The sequence below is a fragment of the Anser cygnoides genome, chromosome 18, assembly GCF_040182565.1.
Source record: "Anser cygnoides isolate HZ-2024a breed goose chromosome 18, Taihu_goose_T2T_genome, whole genome shotgun sequence".
Lineage (NCBI taxonomy): Eukaryota > Metazoa > Chordata > Aves > Anseriformes > Anatidae > Anser > Anser cygnoides.
In genome coordinates, this window is record NC_089890.1 from 10,828,671 (window position 1) to 10,852,703 (window position 24,033).

A 24,033-nucleotide genomic window follows, 5' to 3' on the forward strand; every position below is an offset into this window, starting at 1 on the left:
ACCTTTGTTATGAATGGTCAGACACCTTCACAAGATACTTAATGGTTTTATTTAAAAGTGGCCTACACAGAAGAGCTGAATGTTTTCAAGACCCATGTATGCAACAAAAAGATGGTATGGGCACCCCTAAGGAGAACTTTGGCCCCTCAGCTGTGGCTAGGTAGTGCTAGAAACACATGGCACTTGTGAGATCACGCATAGTTTGGTCCTATAGATAAAAAGCAACAGTCCAGTGTCGCTTTTCCCTGAGACGTCTGCCTTTAGTGTTACAGCTGACTGCTACTTCCTCAGTCACAGGTTACTGAATGTTTGCGATCAGTCTGACTAACTGTGCCTCTCAACGAGAATCCAGCACACATCAGAAAGGTTTGCCTTTTTTGCTATCTCATTACCAGCCTCTTGCTCTGCCCCTGTAGTGCCAGAAGAGTTCTGTTCAAGTATATGCTGTTTAAAGCACTTGATCTAGTTTAATTATGTTGAGTGTTCTCATAGTGCTATTTCCTCTAATATGTGCGTGTGTGGGAGGAGGAATATCCCCCATGTATTCTAAGTTTGTAGTATATTATATGTACAATGCATCACTATAGAAAGCTCTGAGGTAGCAGCAGATATGGACGTTGAGTAATTTGAAAGCAGCAGCCTGCAGCAGTCCTTCCCTGAACGAAAAGCTTCGGTATGTGCAGATGGCCAAAACTTAGGTTGGAAGGAGTCCTTTTCTGTCCAATAAAATCTGGTTAAATCCAGTGATAGAATAGGCAGCTGTGTGGGGGCTGACATTAGCGTAATGCAGGGGAGACTTCTTACAGTGAAACTTGACAGAGCCCTAGAAGGAAAAGAGGTGGAGAGGTCAGTTGATGCTTTGCAGGGTTATGAGCTAGTTTGGCTATTCAGACTAACTGCTGCCCTAGTACACAAGCAACTGTTGAATATGACTAAGGGTAGAGGAAGACCTGCAGGGGTGTCCTAGTACGGATTGATTTAAGATAAGTGATTACTGTGAAGAGTACCAATACCACAACGTGCACTGAAGTTAGCTTAAACTCTCAAGATCTGAGTATTTAGTTGGTACTGCTTCTTCCGACTTATAGTAGTTGTGACCATGCGCAAGTTATAGTCTTGCAAACATGATTTTAGGCAAGTTCAGAAATTTAACAAACAGGGACAAGTTGATGTGTAAATGGAGTGCAACCTCACAGAGAAGCTGGTGTGGGCTGTGGTTTGCTTTTAGTAAATGGTTTTTAATTCCATTCTGCGCGTGAGTAGGAGGTGAAGTAGGAGGGTTGTTCCCTGCCTTCTGCCCTGAAAACCCTCCATCCTAATTAGTCTGCGTGCAGTCATCTGCACAGTGATGTTAATACAGAATTACTGGGATAGCCAACATCTTTTTCCCATATGGATGCTTTTTCTTGCTGTGATTTCCTGTTGTACAAATCAAATCCCCCTAAGCAGAAAAAAATATGTAGTACGTAACAGCAGAGCCCACATTTGAATCCTCTCCTGTCTGTTTCTGAAGCAGAGTTTTGATCCATTTATTCCTATGACAGACTAACAAGCACTTCCATGCTTAGGTCTCATTTCAGTCCTGTGTCTAGCTTGATCTCTTGATGTCAGAATCATCCTTGCATATCTAACCCAGTGGACGAAGGAAGACTGGAGCCTGATAGCAGACTTCATGTCAGTACTGCTACAGGATCCTGAACTCATGAGAGCTTAGGTGTGCTGCTGACTTGAGGGTGTGAGGTATGTTACCTGTGGGAGAGCTCTAATGGAAGTAATGCCACAGCCAAGGAAATTGCTTTCTGTCTTGCAGCAGTCGCTCTCCTGAAGTACTTTCAAGCACGCCAGCAGGGACAGGTCTCTCCGGAGTCCCGCTACGGTAACAGGTGCAGCAGCCAGGACGAGGCTGAGAGGCCAGAACTGAATTACTGCACGTAGAGGCCAGGTTGTTTCCAAAGAGCAAGCTGATTTGGCTGACATTGCTGTAGTGCCAGGAACCGAGAACGGTGGCTTTTCTTCACCCTCATCCAATTCTGCTGCTGCCAAAGCAGCCATTTCTGCCTGATAAAGAGACGCAGAACAGTATTCCTAAACAAGATTCTCCAACATCTTGAACAAAATTTAAAACTGCAAAGCTAAGAGTCTAAAAAAATAGGCCATCATAAAGGATAGGACACCTTTTGGGATGCTTTCCCATTTTATAAAGATAATTAGGAATGAGTTTATTCTGCAGTCTCTAGCTGCCACCCTGCAAGCATTCATCATCTACACTTCAGCTTGAGAAGAGTTTCTGGAGACCTGTCAGTATTGGTTTTGTATAGTTACTTGACAGCAGTAGATTATTTCTCCGACAGTACAAAGCCTCAGTCACTCAATTTTAATGCTTTCCTGCACCAACGTACTTACTTTCCATTTCCTCCAGCAATGCTTAATAACATTAGCAGCCCTGCGCATCCTTTGGAAGCGATTCTTGGCTAACCAGGAACGAATAGCTGAAGATTTAATTAAAAGAAATGTGAGTACAAAGAATCTCAGCTTCTGTTGTGCTCAGTGTAAGAGAAGTCAGTTAAGCTTTCTCCATGCTCACTTAGCATATCCATTCTTCCTCTTTAAGTACCCAGTGTAGCTGAAATGCTACTTGCTGCATTATGCCCAGCCACACCCTTGTCAAATTACCTGCTTGGATGAGGGTTGCAGACCTTCTCTCCTTCTCAAGTTTCTTCTGTTTAAATCTTCTCCAGCAACACTGAATGCAAAATGCTTTCTCGTTTAACACCTCTGCTCGTTTAGCTTCAAGTTGCTCTAGCTGCATTGGGGATAGGAGTCTGCAGTTAATAGTCAGGGACAGCTGTTTTAACCCTTCTACAATCTTTTGGTATTCTTTGGAAACCTACATACACGTTTCAGTGTCCCAAGACTGCTTCTATTTTGAAGTGACAGCATGTCATTAATGCTCATTAGATATATATAAATTAAAATGAAAAGTGTAAGTATCTGAGGGGGGAAAAAAGTATGGGGGGGGGGGGGGGGGGGGGAAGCAGATGCTCCCAAAGTCACAGTAGCAGCTGGCTTAAAACTAGCTCCGCTGAATGGGGGTCCTTTTATGGCTACACCCTTTAGTATGCAAGCTTTGCAGAAGTGCTTTCTCTGCGTTTGTCAAAAAGAATTTGCTTAGACCTGTATGAATAGCCAAGTGTGTCAGCTGAAGCCAGGGGAAGCTGTAACTGAAACTGAGAGGACGCTAGCAGCACTAGGTATGAGTACACTCCAGAACTGTTAGCCAAGAAATAACACGCTTACCACAGAATTAGCCATAAATACTTTGGTTTTGCCACAGTACACTGAAGTGTTATCTGATCTCTTCCCTGTTGGCTCAGCAGCATTTCGTCCCGTGACAACATTCTGAAGTATCTCAAAAATGACAGAACATGATGCTTTGTCATCATCTATCACTGCAGTCTTGCCTGCAAATGAAGCATTGAAGAGAAGGTATTGCAAAACTTGTACATCAAGAGCAAGTAACTGTCTTTATACTGACACTTGGCCACTTAGGGAGTATGCACCTACAACGGGAGTAGGGGAGGTGATGGCTGAGATATTACTAGTTCTAGCTATAAGGGAAAAAATGCAACAGCATAGATTTTGCCATATGGTAACAACTAGAAAGGCAGCTCAGTGTGTACAAACTAGGATGTAGTTTGGGTGCTCAGGTGTTGTCTTGTTGCCTCCATTGCAGCCTGTTCAGACTAGCGCAGATAACGATACTTTGGGTAGATCTAGACAATGAAACAAGTATGGGGAGGACTCAGCTGTTCTCACATTGTTTAAAGTATACTACCTGGAAATGTTAGAAAGCAACAGCAATGCAATTGAGAATGGATTTGAGCAGCTCAGTCCTAAGAAAATCTGATGAAATAACCAAAACCCCAAGCTATTAGTAACAAAGAGCAAAAAGCAAGGTGTTAGACTGATAGTGTTAATGTACTGCATGATGCAGGAATAGAAAACAAATTCTACACAATTCTACAGCTTTAATAGGGTATCGGAAGCAGCTAAAGGAGTCAGGGTCACATACTAAGCAGGAGTTTATTGCAGCATTAAGAGGTTATTAAAAATGTTTCTAGGACATTTTTTTTTTTTACATTACGAGACAAACATGTTAGCCGGATTAACCTATTTGGAAATAGAGGTAGACTTAATTCAGACCTGTCCTTGAAAGAGATTGTGTTGCTCAAGGCAATGCTGCATGAGTATTCTGCATGCCCAATGCCGGAACTTGATGGTCTTTGTATCTTTCCATCCTGGACACTATTTGCTTTTCTGCTGTACTTATTTCTAAGGAGATGAGAGCATTTTAAGGTACTGAAAACAAATATAAACAATTCTTGCTTACAGGAAGACATCTGGTGACTATGAGGCTAGGGCTAGGCTGATAAGGGAACCAAAAGCTTATCCATGTGTTTAGGAAATTGTTTTATTTTGTTTGCAGCTTATAACCTGCTAAAGATAAAAAGGAATAGTAACCTATCACAATGAGGCATTTCAACTAATGGGTTTCTAATTGATGGAGAAAGATATGGTGTGTAAGTAATTTTCCAGCCTGTACTTCATTACTTCATTCTATTTCGGCAAGGTTAACAGATTTCCAGCCATTTTACTTAGCTGAAATAGGCTGGTACTTACTGGTTTTTTTTCTACGTCTACTGGTTACTGAGCAGACCCTAGAAAATGGGATTAATCTGGGAGAGGGAAGGGGTTTGCAGTAACTTGCAATATTAAATGTAACTACCTGATGAGCTCCTTCTTTGAGGGGCTCATACCAAAGACATTACCTGGTAGACTGGATTACGTTTTTTAAAGTCCATCCTCGCTCTTGTTTAGAAAAAAAGAATTGCATATAGAAGTTTGCAAAAGGCAGAAGAAGCAGCAGAATCCAAGTAAGCTAGAAGGTCAGTGTGTTTGGCAAGAAGACAAGGTGGAAAAAAAAAAAAGGAAGGAGAAGGAATATAAGCAAAAAGGTAAGTGGTTTTCAAGTTTACTTAAGAGACAGCTCTAAATCAAATTATATCAGGGGGCAACCCCAAACACCATCATAACTAATTTTTCTACTGAAGAGGAACACAGAAAAACAGCGGTAAGATGAAAGATTTGCTGTCTTAAAAAGAGCATGCTATATATATGCATTAGGCAAATTAGAAACTGAAGTCAATTTAGATAAATTAGGAAAATATTTTTGGAATAATGGTCTTGCTAAGTGCTGAATGTAATAATTGCATCTGATTTATATAGTAGCAACTTGGTGCAGTAATTTATTTTACAGCAGAGGGATTATCTAAGGAGCCGTACCTTTTTTCTTGGCAGTATGATAGTTGCTTTTATCACACATACTGTTTTTATTGTACCCACGTGATCTTCTCAGTATTTCGTAGCGTTCAGTGAAACTTTCAAAAGAGATCCTGACAGACAAAAGTAGGGTTAATTCTAGGCAAGTATCATTTATTTACTATCTGGTAAATAACCTATTCTTTGAGGGGAAAAAATTGCAGAATGGCTTCAAAAACTCAGCTCATAGACCACAAATAAACTAATGTCACCAACTGGTAGTCACCAATGTGAAAGAAACTATAAACTTGCTGCAGAAATTCAGGAGGCTGTCTGTTGCCCAAAAATATTCAATTACTTTTGCTTGTAACAAAGGCTGGGCAGGAATTACGCTTGTTTATGATAACAGCAAGCTTCACCCTGTCAATGCTGAGCTGTCAATAACATGAATAAATATACTTCTGAATAAATAATATACCACTAATTGCTATAGAAATTGATCATGCAAGACACTTCACAAGAAGTTTGGACTTACCTAATAGGGAAGCCTGCTGCGCTGATGGTGATGGCTTCAACTATTCCACATGCCTGAAGCTGGCTGAGAACCTGAGACATAAATTGAGTTGGTTTAGGCAGGCAAACACTGTCTTGTTCTTTGTGGAAGCTGCAGTGAAGCTGTGCATGGGATATGCTCAACCCAAGCCACATTCAGCTCAGCTAGTGTGTGCCTGGCATGCCTCATCACACTGGCAGTCAGGGAACAAATGGAGAGGGTGGACAAGGTGATTACAGGACTACTGAGTTACTGCATTGTACAACAGCCAGAGCAGGGACAAGGCAGTGCTGATACGGAGGGAAAGTCCGCTTGTGCCTTCTCTTGTGGTATCCACATACCCTGCATTGACCAAATGCAACAGAACAGAACCCAGTGTTGGTATTTTAACACTAGTGTGCAATCAGCAAATTCTCAGCATGTTTAAAATAAATGCAGCACTGCCTCAGCTGTTTATTTTCCCATCAGAGAAGGTTCTCTAGTTATAGCTTTAGCATCTGCCGTTCTTTTCCCAAAGACATGCTTGTCAGCTGATCTCATCTAAGTTGGCAGTCCTCCCAGACCAGACACCAGAAGATGCAAGCAAACTTATTGTGAGTATGCGCTGTGAGGATATCTGTGTGACCAGGGCAGCCAACAGCCAGATTACCCTTATCTACTTTGCAGACTGCAAAGATAGCTCTCCAAATGACCTAGGAGCGCTTTGGTAAGAGAATTTCTCACAGAGCAACAAGTTGCATCTGAACAAGCTGCTGAGCTTACTGGTGCCATTTCAGAGGCATCATCAATGATTGTGAAAGGACATTTATCTTGGAAGTTGCAAATGAGAAAAAGCTCTTTTGAAATGTACTGTTAAAAAAAAAAAAAAAAAGCTTTGCAAGTAAATCAAGATCATCTGAGACCCAATGCAAAGCCTTGCATGTTGTCTCTAGGAGCCTCTCATTGACTCAGTGAGGAAAGGCTTTTGAAGAATTACCTCTTCTCTTCTAAAAGTCAGTGCCTTGCAGTCAGCGTTAGGCTTGATGCATCGGATGTAATGTGGTTTGGTGCTGTTTAAGATTTGCATGAGATTTTCAAGTGAACCCTGCAGAAAACAAACACAGGTATAATTAGGGATTCTTCCTCCGCAGGTAGTTAAGCTAATCACAGCTCTTCTATAAAAACGAACTGTTTTTTGCAAGAATGGCTCTACAGACTCGGTGTTAGCAGAGCTGTTCTTTAAGGACATCTCGAGCAAAAATTCACTCTATGGATGCTTTTAAAAATTGTTGATAGTAAATTCAGAAAGTTTCTGAAACTGTATCAGGGACAGCAATTAAAGCTAGCCCATCAAGAACAAGTAGGAAGAAGCTTAATAAAAGCAGATGCCCAACTGTTAAAGGAAAAGGTAAGACTGGAGTGAGTTAAACTCTAAACCCAGAGAATATCAGAAGCCTGACAGTACTTAAGTTTTACATCCATCTCAATTAATAACATTTACCGATCTTGGTTCCAGCTATATTGTTTTCTCATCTACTTACGAAGACAGCAGTAGAAAGTAGAAACTTGAATAGAATGTACCTTGAACTTTGACACCACTGTAACAACAGCTGCTCTGTTCTGGGTTCTGACATTATTTTGGTTCCTTTCTGTCACAGGAAATAATTTTTGGAGCAAAGGGTCCTTAGAATTCTGCAAAACAAGGATGAGTTCTGGTGGAATGGGGTCCTGCAAACACAAACATGACTCATTAGCATTTGGCCTTATGCAGAAAGCTTTGAAGATTACAAAAAATTCCACATAAATAAATGGAATAGTATTTCTGATGCCAAGTGTGACTTAACCGCAGCTGTATTTTCAAATCTGTCTACATACATTCATTCATAGTCAGATTTGAGAACAGAAAATAGTTTGGCAAAACATCTAGCAAATCTAGTCAAATGTATGACTGCTCCTAATGTTTTTCTTTTTATACAACTTAAGTGAGCTAGAAATCCAAGGACTAGTTTAATCCCAATTGGACAGTCTGCAACAAATATTAGAAAGTCTTCCTTTTAAATTAGAGTTGCTATTTTTTTCCATCACCATAGTATCATTTGCTGTAATTTCTGATTATGAAAGAACTGATACAGGACTGTCATATCTACAGACTATTTCTTTTGTCCTGTGATAGTACAATGAGGTCAAAACTTGAGTTTCTTGGTATTTTCAGAAGTTTCAATGGTGACATCCATGCTCTTGTTTCTCATAAACTTATCTGAATTTTTTATGAGGCTAAGTGCTATTTTTATGGCTATATAAATGCCCTGATGCCATTAACACTTCTGCATTGTCTCAGGAACAGAAGAAGCCCTGATTTGGTAATACATGATCCACTTAATCCTCAGCTGAAGGGTCTGTTAAAAAAGATTTTACTTGTGCCAGTGACCGTTCACTGAAAACCAGACTAAGAACATGATCCAATTCTACATGGCCTGAATGGTTTATTTGGAGCGAGGTGAGCAAATTCAGTAAACATTGCTGAATATACATGCTAGTGATGTTTTAATTTAAAATTTCTTTTAGTCTACAAGGTTTTGTTTTGTTTTGAAACAGCTGATTCTGAAAACATCTACCTTGTTTTTCTCCACCATTGCTTCCAGCTGATAGCAGACTTTGCCAGCATAATGTGAAATAATAAAGTTAGGCTTCTTGCTAAATTTGTCTCGACTTAAACATTGATTATCAGACAAGGCTTTCTCAATCCGAGTTTGAAACAGGTCAGGGTTAGAGGATCTATTCAAACGGCATTCCTGCATAACAGACAAGACAAAATTGCAGCATTTTGTATTAGTCAAAAACAGTTGTCTTTAATAATTAAAAGCCAAAACACTTTAAATTAAAATCATAGCCATTTTGCTTTTAGAATTGCTCTTGGTATGTAAGCCCTGTAATACTGTGGGGTTAAAAAATGTAATTGAGGCTTCATGTTTGAATCAAAACATCCTGGATCAGTGGAAGAAAAAAAGAAAAAGACTGAATAGAACAAAGAACTGTCATGATTGTAATGAGCATTTAGTTTCAAAAGGTAAGCTCTGCAGAAAATTGTAGCTGGCAAGTTTCATACTAATTTAGTATTCATGTTTTCTTTGGGGGCTTGGGACAGAAGGCAGGCAACTAGGCCAGAAGCACTAGGACTGTAGGTGTGCACTTACCTCATTTAGCAAAGAAAAAATGCTGAGAGGATTGCCCTCGATTAGATCAAGACAGTTCTGGTTGTCCTGGTAGTTTATGAAAGACCACTGTAGACCTTCAGCTGCATATTCTTCCTGAAGTAAGAGAGAAACTGGATGTTCTGCAGCAGAGGGCACTAGAGCTCAAATAACTACATGGTTTTTTTTTTTCACAGTTTGATGCAGTTACTGTTTAACAAGTTAATCACAGACTCAGCCTACTTATTCAAAGACGAGTTCACGTTCAATGGAAATCTTAAGAAAAAAAAATGCTGAGGATGTTTTTACCTCAAGTAGCTTTTGCGTATGTAGCAGCAGCTCCTATTGGAACAGTTTGTTTCATCATTTGGGAAATTTACAGATTTATCAGTGAGACCTACAAAGCTGCTTTACAAAGTAAACAGAGGCCAAGACACTGAGACAAACAGACACTAACAAATAGACACTAAGCCTCTCCTGGCTGTACTGGTTTTTCCCTTGAAGTGCAAGGAACGCACAGAACTCCTTAGACTGGGACATAGCCCTAAACCTACCATTGTGTGCCAGACTTTATTAACTTGGCTCCATTTAAACAAAGCCTGATCCAAAAGGAAATGGAGAAAGGCATCAGTTGAAACAATTTGTACAATATTTACGCCGAATTATGGAACAAACTGTCAGGAGTGCTTAACAAGCAGAAGCCCTGAACAGTTATTTTAAAAGTCTCCTGCCAAGAGCTTGCTCAGCATAGCCACTAATGGCATTCAAATGGTTTGGGACACAGCCAGATCAAGAGAGGTAAGAGGGCAGGCAGGAATTGGCAGGAGTGCTACAAGCAGGGGTCGTGAATTAGTTTCAAGGAAAGTAACCGTGTGCTTGAACTTGGTTTCCATCTTTACTGACCATTAACCCCTGGCATACTGACGAAGGTAGGTGGGAAAAAAAAAAAAAGGCATATGAAAGCACAAATAATTGGCAAAGAGGTGCTATTGTCCTGAATAAGTTGATATAACTATGCTGTGAGGCAGAAGGTGCCATCATGTTGGTGCCATTAAGAAAACAATTTCCCAGATTCCAGTTAATGGCAAAGATCATTGGGGTAATGCATGTGTAATGTAGAGGAATTAACCAGGACAGAAGTACATCTATTAGAGAAGCACTCCAGGTCTAGCAGGGGCTTTGTAGCTCTCAGAGCACTCAGATGAGAACTTGAATTAGCAGTGCATGCCCAGTTAGGTAGGTGACTGCAACGTATTTAGCATGGAGCAGATACCTTCTCTGTTGTGAAAGACAAGTCTTGTACTTCCTCATTGAAGAAAAAAGCTGATGTGCAATCTTTTTGTCCTTAAAGGCACTGGCGTGACAACTGGGTTTATGAAGCTGTTCTCCCGTGGCAGAAGGCCTCCACGAGGTACCACATACTAATGATGTTCACATTACAAGATTCTGTTGGGTCTTCTGTGCTGGCACTAAGTCCAGGTCTAGAAACTTTATACTTAGTGAATGGTTATGAGCAGCAGCTTCCAAGAGAGTCACGATGTAGTTTTACGTGTTCAGCTCTCTGAGAAGAATGCAAAGAGTTTAACAGGCCACAGAGCCAATGGAGCTATGTAACTGGGAACAGGTTTCCAGTACCCCAGAAGAGTTAACTGTCTCATTCCAGCAACTGCCCCACTCTTTCTTAAAAAAAGCAATTTTTACTCACATCCCACTGTTTTTGTGTCATTATTTGCTGAACTGAAGGTTGCAATCTGACCAGAACCACAAATGCAATTAGAGAGACAAAAGATGCTGTTTTAAAATCTAGATATTTGACGTTTGATCTTAGTGGAATATTACCTGTTGTGCTTTCAGATAGTGTGCTACAAAGTGCTGCTGCAGTTTCTCATTGGCATAGTTAATACAAAGCTGTTCCAAGTTGTTTTCAGGAAAGGCTTCAAAACCGTAAACATCCAACAAACCTAGGAAGAATATGGTAAGCTAGTGCATTTTGGTCTAGGAGTAGGTTGAAGGACTTATGGTAACTCAGTTAAACCAGAGATGAATAACCGTACCTAGGAAGCTGGTCCACGCTGACTTATCTGCATAAATGCTTTCGTTTATGACCAAAACAAGCCATTCAAATAATCTGCAGACAATGACAACTGGATTAGTTGGAAAAGAGCTTGCTTTTCATACTGATCCAACAAAAATAGTTATGACACGCTGCCTGGCTGAAATTAAACAGCAGTTCTCTGAAAATCTATTAGATACTGCAGCTATGTCAGTATCTGTGACTGAATCAAGGGTGTATCAGGAGAGAAAGGCAGGGTTATACTATTATTGTGTCCAAGCAAAAAACAGAGAAAGTAAGTCTCCTTGACCTCCCTGTTCCCTCACAAAAGTGAAATGGATTGGCACAGCAGCGGGGCCTTACTTAGCGTAGATCACTTTGGCGAGGCAGTCTCTCCTAGTCTCACATTCCGCTCTAGAGCATGGCTTCTTGAAGACTTGCTGTTGTTTTCCAGCAGTTATTGTTCGAATTCGTAATGATTCCAGTAGCTCCTCAACCGGTATCTTCAGCAAGTCTCCAGTGATCTTCACAAAATCTTATTCAGGCAAGAAAATGTTGGAAGATTATCTGGAGTGTCAAATGAATGCAGCCCCTTTAAAGTTAGGGAAGGTCTAGAGATTATACCACAAAACGGCACTTCTGTGAACTCACTAACTTAAACGTGGGATTTTGGATCTTTTTACCCAAACCCGGGAGAAAGTACTCTTCAGAGTACGGCATGCTTGTTGCCTCACCTTTGATTTTGTCATCTAGTTCACAAGGCTGAGATTCATCCAGTGGATTAGAAAATTGAATATTCCCAAGGTGGAGAAGGCCTGACAATACCTGCAATATAATCAAGCACTGAGTTTTCTAAAACAGAGCTCTTCCTCCAAGGCAGCATCCTCTTAGCCTTGCCCTTGCCACGTGAACAGGGCAAGTCAAAACATTTCAACACACAAAAAAAAGCAAGTAGATTCCAAGCTTCTACAGTAATTCTTAGTGCTGCACTACTGAAGGAAATCTAAAGCTCACAGGTGCAGGCTTTTACTTAAAAACTAATACTTGGTTATGCAACATCATGTGTAGCTGCAGGCTCGCCAGGCAATATTGCTGCATCTAATACCAAACAACCCATGCTCTGGACACTGATACAGATTTACTTCTGTAGAAATCCCACACTAAAAAGACATTCTGAACATCATCGTCAGCCTCGTGGTGACCATGCATTGTACCTGACCTTGAAAATATTGTTCTGCGTGGAGCGGTCAATGCCCAAGTGAAACATTGCATCCCTGGTCACCTCGAAGCAGTCCTCTGAAAAGCCAAACAGCTGTTATTCAAAAGGAAGCCATGCACGCAGGCATGCAGAACACTCTCCACCACGTCCAGTTTAGCTGGAATTGTCAGAGGAGATCAAGAAAGCCAGATACTCTTTAGGTAAATCCCAGAGGACGAGCTGGAGAACCAAGTCACTGGCCTAGCACCGACTCTGCGGGGCTTGGAAGTTAGGCAGCAGGTTGCTGAAGCACATCCAAAGATGAGACAGTTTCTAAACATAACCACAGAGTGATGCAAATTCGCGAGGCCAGAAACCACTATTTCAAGTCAGGTGAAAACCGTTAACAGTGCAAACTCAAACTTAAAACCAAATCACGTTAATGCTAGTGGCTTTGCAAAATGTCTGTTGAGGCCAGACCAGGAGCCTGTTGCCTGATCGACCTGGGTCATGGGATTTAACGGGACAGACGCATTTTTGCCTGCCTTCCTTCAAAGTTACAGCTGTTATTAACGGTCAGTCTGTGAAATTGATCTTTACCATCTAAATTTCTTTCAGAATTTGGCAGCCAGCGGTAGTCAGCCCCTTCTGGAAGGTTCCATTCCAGCCTCTCCTCTGCAGTGGCACCTTTTGTGATCTGGAGACAGAAAACAAGGTAATGACTGGATTCTGCCTTTGGTATTTACATCTCACAGACAAGCAAGAATAATGGACTGGGGGTATGATTTAATTTGGAAGCTGCAACTGCGTTAAATCTGGTGATTTCATACCCACTGTTTGTCAGAAATATCTAGCAAAATTAATTGAACACACCTGATAAAAAATATGAAAGTTTCTCTCATTGGGGGCCTGATAGGCAACTCTTGTCTTCTCCAAAAGGAAAGTCTGAATGGAGGCACTACTCAGATGGTGGAATCTAGAGGGGAAGGGGAAAAAAAAAAAGAAGCAAAGATTTTAACCAAGTTCCCTCACCATTTGATAAGTGTTCTGTTGTCACAATACAGACTGACTAGGAATGCCCTGCAGTCCATCTTCAGTTTTGTGCAAGTTTAATATAATAGTTTATTCAGAGTTCTTAAATGCATCTCTGTTTTTCCATTTCTCTCTTTTAGATATCAGGATGAGTGCTGGCAGAAAAAAATAAGAAATAATAATGTAAACTGCCAGCAGATCAAAATATTTTCTAAAGACATTGAATATTCTCTGGCAGACTTTAGAAATAGGTTTGTAAAAATTTAAAGAAAGAAGACAGTAGATAAGCTTTTTAAACAGTAATTATTACCTGTCTAACTGAAGCTGGATATATTTTCCAAAACGGCTACTGTTATTATTCCTCAGGGTACATGCATTTCCTGTGAAATTACCAGTGACACATACAGCATAATCAGAGTGGTTTTACTCTTCCGTGCGGGACATACAGACATTAAGGGTGATTTGTATACAGTTCCAGTATTTGAAGAGTTTGTCTTTTAAGGAGAGGAATGAGAGGTAGCTTAGACTTGTATATTAACAAAGAAAATTCCCACCGTGGCCACTACTTGTCTTTGCTGTTAAAAAAGCTACTTTTACCAAATGCTTCCATGACGGGGTTGGAATCCAACACTCTCTTCTCTATCCTTTCCACAGTTTCATTGTCTTTTGGGGAGGTAACTGAAGCAGCAACAGAAGCATAAAATTTCATAAGGCAGCGAGATGTCCAGGTCTGCAAGAGACAGACTTGACAGTAGGCCTTTGTTTTTACTGTTATTAGTTATGTCAGTTAGTGAAACAGTGCTAGCTTCCGAAAACACAGTATGCAGCTGGCGGTGACGCTAGAGAGTAACTATCTCAGGTTTATAGCTCTAGTTCAGCAGAAACTTTCTGTGCATATCCTTACGTGTAGCAAGCACATTTAAATCCTATTGAAGCGCTTTGCTGAACAGCGGTTTTACTGAGATGTAACCATCTGGAAGCTCAGCTAGAATTAATAGCTAGTACCTTAACATGAATTGAATGTAAACGCACTTTGAATCATTAACATTCAGCAAATCGTTTTGTTCTCAGGCTTAAAAATATTCTCAGTTATTTTGCAGAATAGGAATGGATCATTACAGAAGGGCCTAGGATAGGATCTGAAGTATCCTACCTCTTTTAAGTCTTTACATAGGGTTTGCTGAGATAATAGCTCCCTAACAGCCTAAGCTGAGACTTTAACTCAGGTGCAATTCCTATCAAATGGTCCAAATATAGCCCTTCCAGAAGTGACAGATGTTACCTAGAGAGTAGTTATATTAAGTCTATTTGATTGCAGCGATCACTTAATGCTTTATGCATATTTCAAGAGAATCTTGCTAGAGCAGACTGGCTACATGCTCTGTCAGAAAATTTTTTTCCTTCTTCTTTGCTTGCTCACTGAAATACTTTGTACTACAAATCACTACCAAATTTCAAAGCATAAAAACAATGTCAGGACAATAGAAAAAAACTTCCTTACCTTCCCAGCACCACTTTCTCCACTAACAATTATAGACTGGTTTATGGGGTCTATCTGGCTTTGAACATTTCTGTAGGTTTGTTCAGCCACTGCGAAGATGTGAGGTTTTAAATCCTGGCAGTAAAGCAGAATATTCATGTTTAAGAGAACAGCAATTACACAGTTCTACAGCAATGGGCAGCAAAGGTCTTCACACATTTATCTGAAAATAGTACTGCTCTTTTAGTAGAACTCGTATTTCAGTAGAAATGGGTTTTATCCTTTAGAATTATTTTGCTCACGTAGAGATTTTGAAGAACTTGAAATCTGGGTTCTGCAGGAGGACAATTATTTCAAACATAAGGATTACCTGGGGGCGAACTGCAACATGGTACTCTCTCATAAGCTCGGGTGAATAGAGGCAGGAGATAGGCTGAAATGGGTTTAAAGCCACCAGGCTGCAGCCAGCATTTGTATAAAACAAGTTTACAGTATATCTTGCTTGAAGACATTTCAGAACTGAAAGATACACCTTCTATTAGTGTCTTTTGAAAAGTATATTCAACTCTTCCTGTTCCTATTTGTAACAAAAATCTTCAGAATGTTATCTATTATGTTTAACAGAGAATGGGAAGGTGATGAAGAAAGATCTATAGATATAATATGCATAAAAATGCCTTTAAAAGTTGCCCGTGTTTTTAAAAAGCTTAACGCATGTTAACTCTTCAGTTCATTAAATCCTGTGCTTGTACGAGGTTTTCCACAGTAAGTCCTAGAAAGCAAAGCCATTCATTTGCAGAACAGATAGAGGCAATAATTCCCCGTCTACACTAGGAACAGATCTTAGCTTGTCTCAAAAGGGCTTTTAAAAGTCAAGTGAGAAGTTTACTTTTCAAAACTAATTTCATGGGCATATTTTGAGTCTATGTCAGAGCCTTGTTTTCTGATATGTTCATATAAACCACAACTGCGATCACAAGGTCATCCAAGAGTCCTTCAACAGCATGAAGTCTCAACCACAACCCCATGCTACCTGAAGCAACAACACAAATATGAGTTCTGCAGGCAGAACTTGCTGAGAGATCTGTATGGCTTAACTACAATAACAGTATTGAAAAAGAAAAATTCAACCAAGACAAACGTGACTAAGTTAATTTTAATAGGCTTTGAATATTTAACTACTACGTTCATGATAATATGAATGTGGCCAGAACACTAATGATATGTATTGGCAGACACCAGGGAAAGTGATTCCTCGGGAGATGCCTCTCCTGGCTGGCTGCTTACCTGTTGTCATTGTCACCGGATTAACTTTGGTGAGGTCATCAAAAAGATGCAGCTTCTCTTCATCACTGAGAAAAGCTCTAACCTCTTCTTCAAATGGTTCACTGAGGTCATTCTGGATGACAGAATCTTCTTTTGGCCATTTACCTAGAGAGGATGTTAGGTCAGCACCAGTCCAAGCCTGAATATAGCTGGACTTTCACCTCATCCCCCACAGGTTATAGCTCTTCTACTGCTTCCATATAACAGCAGTTCAGGCTCAGCAGGAATCATAACTTAGTATATTTGAGCTCCTGTTCCTCCCAGTTTGAAAGCAATGTCCTCGCCCTGCATCAATGCTTCCCATGGTGTAGTCTGTTTTTAGAAAGTGTTATCTGGCATATGAGAGCTGGCAGGCTGACAACACTGTTTGTAGGTTGAATTCATTGCTGGCAATTCTGGCTGTAAGCGAAGGCACTCGGAAAGAACGTGCCCTTAAACTCACGCTATCCAGTGCTAGCAAATGTCCGGGTCATTCAGCACAGATACACTTGTGCAGTGTTCTTAAATGGTATATTTCTAAGCCCATGAATGTCATGCATTCAATGCAAACGCTGCCTTGGGCAGAGGGAAGCAGGAAGGACTAGCTGCAGAGGCTAAGGCAAAGCTGAAAGCTACTGTAGTCCAACACAACAGCAGTTTTCCTGGGAGAGACCTTCATTTTTACGACAGAGATTGAGAGCCCCAAGACTGATGTTGCAGAGTGCATGCACTGCAGCCAGGGGAAAGAAACAGTAGCATTGTAAGAGGTGAAGACTATTAGGTGAAGATTTGACCCCTTTGAATCACTGAAAGTATTTAAATCTTAGCCTCTGGGCTCCCGTGTCCTTGACAGTATTATTTGGAAGGACACATTTGTTGCATAAACGTAATGGAAAACTTAGAAGAGATTTCAGGTCCTGCTTGTTATTTTTGGGCTAGAAGGGAAAAGACACCAGTCCTGGTTTTTACATTCTGGATATTCCTTTGCTGTTCCCCTTCTCCTTGACAGAAACTCCTTCAAAGTAACCCTACTCATTCGTATTTAGTAGCATAACTATGCAATTCTTTACAAGTTAACCAAGTTAATGAACAGTATCACATTGTTTATGCACAAAAAGTGCTAAATTCAGTTAGCAGCATTCTCACTACATGAGCTAAGCTCTTGAACCGAGAGGAAAATATACCACAAAACCCCATTAACACATTTCTAAAAAAGCAGCAAGAATAACGTATTCATTTAGCATTATTATCTTTTGCAGACAGCATAAGATACTAATTTCCAGTAACAGAAAATTTTAGGTATCAAGGAAAAAAAATGCTTAGCAACGTAGTTAAGCTTTGCCATCAAAGTGATTTCTGTCGTTCTCTGAATGAACATTAGAAGCTTGCTGCTTTCACAGAGAACAGACACGCAGCTATGGGATACCCCATGGACAAGATGAGTTTCTGCCAGCTGCCCGTTCTTCCTCTGCCTTCTCACGTGCTCGCTGTATTATTCTGGCACCAAACAAGTTCTTAAGGAGCCTATTGTGCCACCGATATTGCAAGTCCTGAGAAGGAGCTCCTTTATGCTCGCCTCCACCCTTTTGCTCAACATCTCTTCGTTCGAGAAGAAATGTTGATTGCTTAGCCAGAAGAAAAACAGTATTTGAAAACAGGACTTGTGACAGCTACACTGCATGGCTCACGCGTTCGTTCGTTCTGCTGAAGAACTACCCTTAAGGATACACTTGCTACGCGTATTAACGCTTGCCCCATTAATGCCAATGGCATAACAAACATCACCTCTTGGTGTTAGTAACGCAGCTCAAAACCACACGGTTAATACGTCCAGCCGAGCTCCTGAAGTAGGGGTGAGTATACGTTAGGAGTTACCTAATCTTAACTGCCCGGAAACAAGCCAACGTTTCCATCCCTGCAGTAAAAATGTAATTAGCAAACCCAATTCCTGGTTTCCTTTTTACCTGCTTGGGCATCTTGGCGCTTCCCCAGCGCGGCGCTGCGGGTCGGTCCGCCCCACCCTAGGGGACGCGGGAGCGCCGAGGTGTTGTGGCCTTCGCCCTGGGGTCCCGCATCCAAATCACACCGAGGAGCCCTTAAGTAAAGCAGAGGCGTTAGCACAGAGCGGCTGCGGTCGCCCTTCACTGCGGGAATTTGCCGATTTCCCCGGCTCGCTCTGACGGGGGAGGCGCGGGGCGCTGGCGGCGGCCCTGGGCGGGCAGAGCGGGCCCTGCCCGGGGAAGGGGCCGCTCACCGGGGCCGAGGGCAGCCGGGGCGGCGGGAGGAAGGGCGGCAGGAGGAGGAGGAGGAGGAGGAGAAGAGGAGGAGGAGCCGGAGCCGCGGCGGGGCTACCCCGTGGCGAATCGGGCGCTGCGGATCGGCAGCTGCCGCCCAACGCTGAAAGTGCGGGCGCGGAGCGCGGCCCGCGTTTACCTCAGCGGGAGGAAGGGGACCGGGGCGCTGAGGTGGGGTCTGGGACGGCTTCCCTTCCCTTCCCTTCCCTTCCCTTCCCTTCCCTTCCCTTCCCTTCCCTTCCCTTCCCTTCCCTTCCCTTCCCTTCCCCCTTCCCTTCCCTTCCCTTCCCTTCCCTTCCCTTCCCTTCCCTTCCCTTCCCTTCCCTTCCCTTCCCTTCCCTTCCCTTCCCTTCCCCCTTCCCTTCCCTTCCCTTCCCTTCCCTTCCCTTCCCTTCCCTTCCCTTCCCTTCCCTTCCCTTCCCTTCCCTTCCCTTCCCTTCCCTTCCCTTCCCTTCCCTTCCCTTCCCTTCCCTTCCCTTCCCTTCCCTTCCCTTCCCTTCCCTTCCCTTCCCTTCCCTTCCCTTCCCTTCCCTTCCCTTCCCTTCCCCACTGACTCTATCTCATGTTTCTGATTTCAGCACAAGAAAGCAGGATGTCACAAAAACAGCTGAAAGAAGCCTTTATCAGTAACCTGAACGGAACGAGCTTGCTGGAAGTTTCGCTGGGCTTGCCTCTAGCTCCGCTCTGTCTGCTTTGCAGGGGACTCCTCTTGATTTTGTATTACCTGCACAATGGGAAGCCTCTAAGTTCAAGGAAATACAGCCTGCTGCTGGACTTTGTTGTGCTGGTATCTCCTCTCCTGTTCTCCTGTACAGTCCTGTCTCCAGTCATCTTTTTTCCGCCAAGCATCATTGCAGCCATCTGTGCAGGAATATTTTCTAAAATATACAGCCAAAGAAAACACGATACCAGAGCACCTTTCAGGCAAATTGTAAAAGACTTCCAGAAGACGTACTTGGATTCAGAATACATTCCAGCAATAACTGCGTTCCGTGTGTATGTCAACGTGCTGACATCGATCGGTATTTTAGCAGTGGATTTCCCACAGTTCCCAAGGCGATATGCCAAAGCTGAGACCTATGGAACTGGAGTTATGGATTTGGGGGTTGGAGCTTTCATTTTCGGTAATGCTCTTGTTTGTCCTGAAGTTAGACAAAAGTCATATGTGACGCAACCAAAATTTTCCCATCTGGCCAAGCAGGTTTTTTCCATCTGGCCGTTGATTTTCCTTGGCGTTGGACGACTCCTTAGCGTTAAATCTATTGAGTATCACGAACATACTTCAGAGTATGGAGTGCACTGGAATTTTTTCTTTACCTTAGCATTTGTGAGGCTCGCAGCATCTCTACTTTTAGCCATAATTCCAAAAAATAAATCTTGGATTGTGGCTATGAATCTCGCTGTACTTTATCAGCTTATTCTTAACATTACCCCTCTGAAGACATTTGTCTTGCATGGCAATGGCAAAGATACTAGGGTTGGCTTTTTCAGTGCCAACAGGGAAGGCCTGCTCTCTCTCTTTGGATATCTAGCCATATACATGGCAAGCGTGCAAGTAGGGCTCTATCTGATGAAGCGGAGAAACTCAGTCAAGGACTGGATGGAAGCAGTCTGTTTCTTACTGCTGACCGTCCTTGTGCTCTTCGTACTTCTTCACTTGTCACAAGCACACGCAGACCCCGTGTCCCGCCGGATGGCCAATCTGTCGTACTGCATATGGGTCGTTGCTCACTGCCTGACTTTCTTTGTCTTCTTCGTAGTGACTGATCTCGTGCTGCTGTTCACGAAGCTTCTCGTGAAGGGCTCCAGTGTGCCCTCTTGTTGGAGCGTTGCAAAGCCCCCTAACGCCAGTAAAAAGGATGAAACGGAGGCTGTACCTATCAGAAGGGAAAGTGAGCTGTCGCACGCTTGCCTGATTAGTGCCGTTAATAAAAACCAGTTACTATTTTTCTTGCTTGCAAATGTTATGACTGGTATTGTGAATATAACGATAGATACAATCCACAGCAAGACTGCATTTACATTATGTATACTGCATTTGTATATGTTTTTTAACTGTTTAATTATGTATACATTGCATGCCAAAAATATAGTATTAAAATTTTGGTGATTCCACCCTGTCTTGAGGGGACTAGCTAAACTTTATTTGGTGTTCAATTAAAACTGTATTTTAATGATATGTAAATACAATATTTTATAACTTAGTATTTATAACAGCTTTTTATGACAGTTTTTAATCATTATTTATATGTATTTATTTATTTTTAGGTTTTGTTTTACCAAATTATACTATCGGTACTGTTACCTGTTGGAGATGTTGCACACTTTCCTGAAAACTTGGTTTCTGAGATCATTTGCTGAATACTTGTACTGTTTCTGTAAACACGTATGCAGAAGAGTAACGTTACGGCTAGTGAACTGCGGATTCAAGAGGTATGTTTATATCCAAGTGCTGGTAAGATTAGATAACGCCATGTAGAGTAGAAGCCAGATGAAAAGTAAGAAAATGAGTACTTGTCTATAGACAGACTTAGCTGTGTCTAGATCTAGCTAGTTCAGGCCCTTGCATAAATAATAGATAAGAATAATTCTTTATATAAAATCTATTGGATGAGTGGATAGTTAAAAACATGTTTTGGCCCCAGTCCTGCAAGGATTTATGCATATGCTTGACTTTGATGGCAGTAATTGTATGTGGAATGTTAATCATAGACTGAAATCTAAATTAGCCTTTGAATTAAAGCTAAATTTTATTTTCATCCTCAGTGATGAATAAAAATGACGACCCTATCTAAATATGATGCTCTGAATGATAAAGCCCCACTGCCGATGAATTCATAAAGCAGTTGGTGGAATTTGTGGTGCGGATAATAAGAGCTGCACAGCCTTTTATAAGAAAATACAAAGATCCAAAACTAGTTCACCCCCAACCTGCATACCAACATGTTGTGACAGCTCATCTTTAGCAACACGGTAGAATATGGTCTTAAAGTACTCAAGGCTCACATATTTGTCTATAAAATTGTTTTAAACAGTAGCTCATTTAATACTGTATTTTGACAGCCGAGCTGTCTTCTAGTGGGAACATTCTGTATGAATTCTTATTAGCAAACAGTGTCAAATGGAAAGAAGCATGATGCAGTGGGGCAGGATACCAGCAGAGTATTGGTAAGAGAGGTGCTCAGTTTCTCCATCTATCACAGTCTTCCCGTAAGCTCAGAGCAGAACACCCTTTTTGTTCACTTTCCTAACTGTGACAGTTCTTCCTGACCTCATTAAGTTGTTGAGAAGAGAAATACATTTAAAGATCATGAGGAATTCAAGAATGGGAGATACAAATACTTCAGAAGTGGAATACAAACTGTAGTCGATGATGGATGTCTAATGTCAGTGGAGTTACAGGAGTGTACATGCGCCATATTTCAATTGTTTCCTTGTCTGTTGAATGCAATGAATCATAAACCTAGGGAGATTAAGCCTCTAAATCAGATCCCTGAAGGCAGACATGTTGTGGAATATTCTTGAATTTATGGGGTTCTCTCAGGCTTTGGTCAACGGAAGGATGATGACTGAAGGTTATAAACTGTGGACATGCTGAGTTTATGCTTGTTTACTTCCAAGTTATAGCCATGTAGTCTTCAGAATTAAAGAAAAACAGCCTGTATTGTACTAGTTGCAGTTACTGTTGCAGACAAATGCAGTTAGTAGGCAACTCTGTCTTACAAACAATTATCATAGTTTGTAGCAGAGTTTCCTGGTAACTGTTTTTCTGGTAATTTATTTTAAAACAATTCCTAGCCTTGTCTAGGGAAGAAAGGCTTCCATCACAACCTGAATGGCAGTACTCATTTGTGCAAAACTCCTCATGGATATTAATTTTTGAACTGTTTGAAGCACAAGACCTGCAACGAGTTCTACCTGCGAGCACAAGTCTATCAGCGTGATTCAGAATTAAGGCGTTAATTGGGTGTGACAAAGCTGAGTTGTGTCTGGACAAGCAGCAAACTCTCTAGACGCCAACGCCATTTCATGAAGCAAAAATTCCGTGGGAGGTTTGCTGTGTCTGTGCAGAGCCCTGTGAGCAGCGGGCTGGTCGCAGGACTGGAGCTGTGGTTGTGGCAGCGCTGGCGAGCCGAGGGGCCCGTAGCGCTCGAGTAAAGTGTGAGAACAGCGCAGCACTGCGTGGCGGTCTCCCACTTTTAAAGCCATCTGAAGTGAGTTGTTCACCACTGAATTAATGAGGGACAATTAATTCCCATTACTTACTGTCAATAACCAACGTGGCAAATTCTGCCCTGAAGCATCCAGCAGTTATTAATACTGAATGTTTAGGCTATGAATAGATACAGATAATTAACCATGCTTCTGCAACAACCATGAAATGCAAGCGAGCATTCTTTGGTCCCAGAATCTGTACCAGAAAGGCACTGTATGGGCTCAAAAAGATGCAAGAGAAGTTAGCGCTGTGATACGCTGGAGACACTTTCTTCGTGTACACCTCAGTGCCTGCTAGCTCAGCGGCTGGCAGGGACAAGGGCACTACATTTCATTTCACAGCTGGGTGTGTTTAGATGAGTAAACTCACAGAGATCTACAGATGTATGTGAAAATAAATCAAAATATGTTACCTAATTAGTGAAAGTTGATTATATTTCAACTAGTAAGGCTAAAAATGGTTGAACTATAGCATGCCACTGACTTTAATGATTGTAAAGCAGAGGACTGGGAGAACAGAAATTGTTTCATCTTTGATGCCGTAATTCCACTGAATGACCTTTCTGTAGGGCTGCGGGATAGAAAAAATGTAGGTGAGTAGAGCTGATTGCATTTATCCTTAAGCTTGTTAAACAACGGTTACTCCTTACCAAATTTCATTGGTTTTAAGTGTGTCATTTTTTATTTTTATTTTTTAATTCAGACAGCAGCACGCCTTCCTTTCCAACCCAGTTGGGTCTCTTTTGAAGTCAAATATTACAATAAAGATTTCAGCCGGTATCCTATTTCAAAGCTCCCGTGGCTGGAAGCGCAGGCCTTTCTGCCAGGCGAGAGGATGGGCACGCGTGTGGAACGGCAGCGAGGCGCTGCCTCTTCCCTGTTCTGTAGGCAGCAAGGAATTTTCTAGCAGCGTGAAAAGCCCTTTTCCGTGGATAAATGACGAAATTGAACGGCGGTTTCCATACATCTTTTATTAAATGCGCGTACGTAACCCTGAGCATGCAGGGTTTGGGGTGCCGATGTATGATCCAGGGACAGAAGTGGCCCAGGGGCCCGCATGAGCCCATGTCCACCACACAGTAAGGCGAGATGCTGCCGCTTGCCACAAAATGCCAGCTTATTTATTTATTTATTTATTTATTTTGATAAGAAAACGACGAAAACAGCTGCAACCTGCAGCTCCTCACGGTGCTTCCATGAGAGGCAGGTGGTGTGCCAAGTCAAAACCATCGACTCCTCCACGGTAACGTTTTTATAACGAAATGAGGGGAAAAAAAAATAAAAAGCCTGAGCATCGCCTGTGCCTGTGGTGAGGCCTTTTATGGGCTCCGGGCCCGGTCCCTCCTGCCCAGAGGCGGCAGCAGCCGCCGGGCTCCCCTCGGTGGCACCGGGGGGCTCCGGGCCGAGCCGAGCC

General features: G+C 42.0%; 2 protein-coding genes across 6 annotated transcripts; one reads left to right on the plus strand and one right to left on the minus strand.

Annotated features, from left to right (window-relative positions):
• Positions 1–30: 30 nt before the first annotated feature.
• On the minus strand, positions 31–16,257 carry MYO19 (myosin XIX). Its single transcript, XM_013198072.3, has 23 exons — positions 16,093–16,257; positions 15,176–15,324; positions 14,827–14,940; positions 13,923–14,055; positions 13,636–13,705; positions 13,167–13,269; positions 12,894–12,990; positions 12,315–12,391; positions 11,830–11,920; positions 11,459–11,630; positions 11,097–11,170; positions 10,882–11,003; positions 9,046–9,159; positions 8,467–8,643; positions 7,433–7,579; positions 6,849–6,956; positions 5,855–5,925; positions 5,344–5,453; positions 3,298–3,461; positions 2,674–2,803; positions 2,404–2,489; positions 1,750–2,058; positions 31–823 (listed from the first exon to the last, which is right to left on the minus strand). Exons 1-23 carry the CDS (start codon positions 16,100–16,102, stop codon positions 695–697), a joined length of 2,757 nt encoding a protein of 918 aa, XP_013053526.3. The 5' UTR covers positions 16,103–16,257; the 3' UTR covers positions 31–694.
• On the plus strand, positions 12,915–23,836 carry PIGW (phosphatidylinositol glycan anchor biosynthesis class W). Of its 5 annotated transcripts, none has more exons than XM_066979740.1 (3): positions 18,900–20,296; positions 20,673–20,837; positions 23,323–23,836. In XM_066979740.1, exons 1-2 carry the CDS (start codon positions 18,967–18,969, stop codon positions 20,735–20,737), a joined length of 1,395 nt encoding a protein of 464 aa, XP_066835841.1. In that variant the 5' UTR covers positions 18,900–18,966; the 3' UTR covers positions 20,738–20,837; positions 23,323–23,836. The 5 variants fall into 5 exon arrangements, with proteins under 5 accessions (XP_047930078.2, XP_047930074.2, XP_066835841.1 ...); XM_066979738.1 differs by lacking the exon at positions 23,323–23,836 and adding an exon at positions 22,203–23,273; XM_066979739.1 differs by lacking the exon at positions 23,323–23,836 and adding an exon at positions 22,299–23,273.
• Positions 23,837–24,033: the final 197 nt, after the last annotated feature.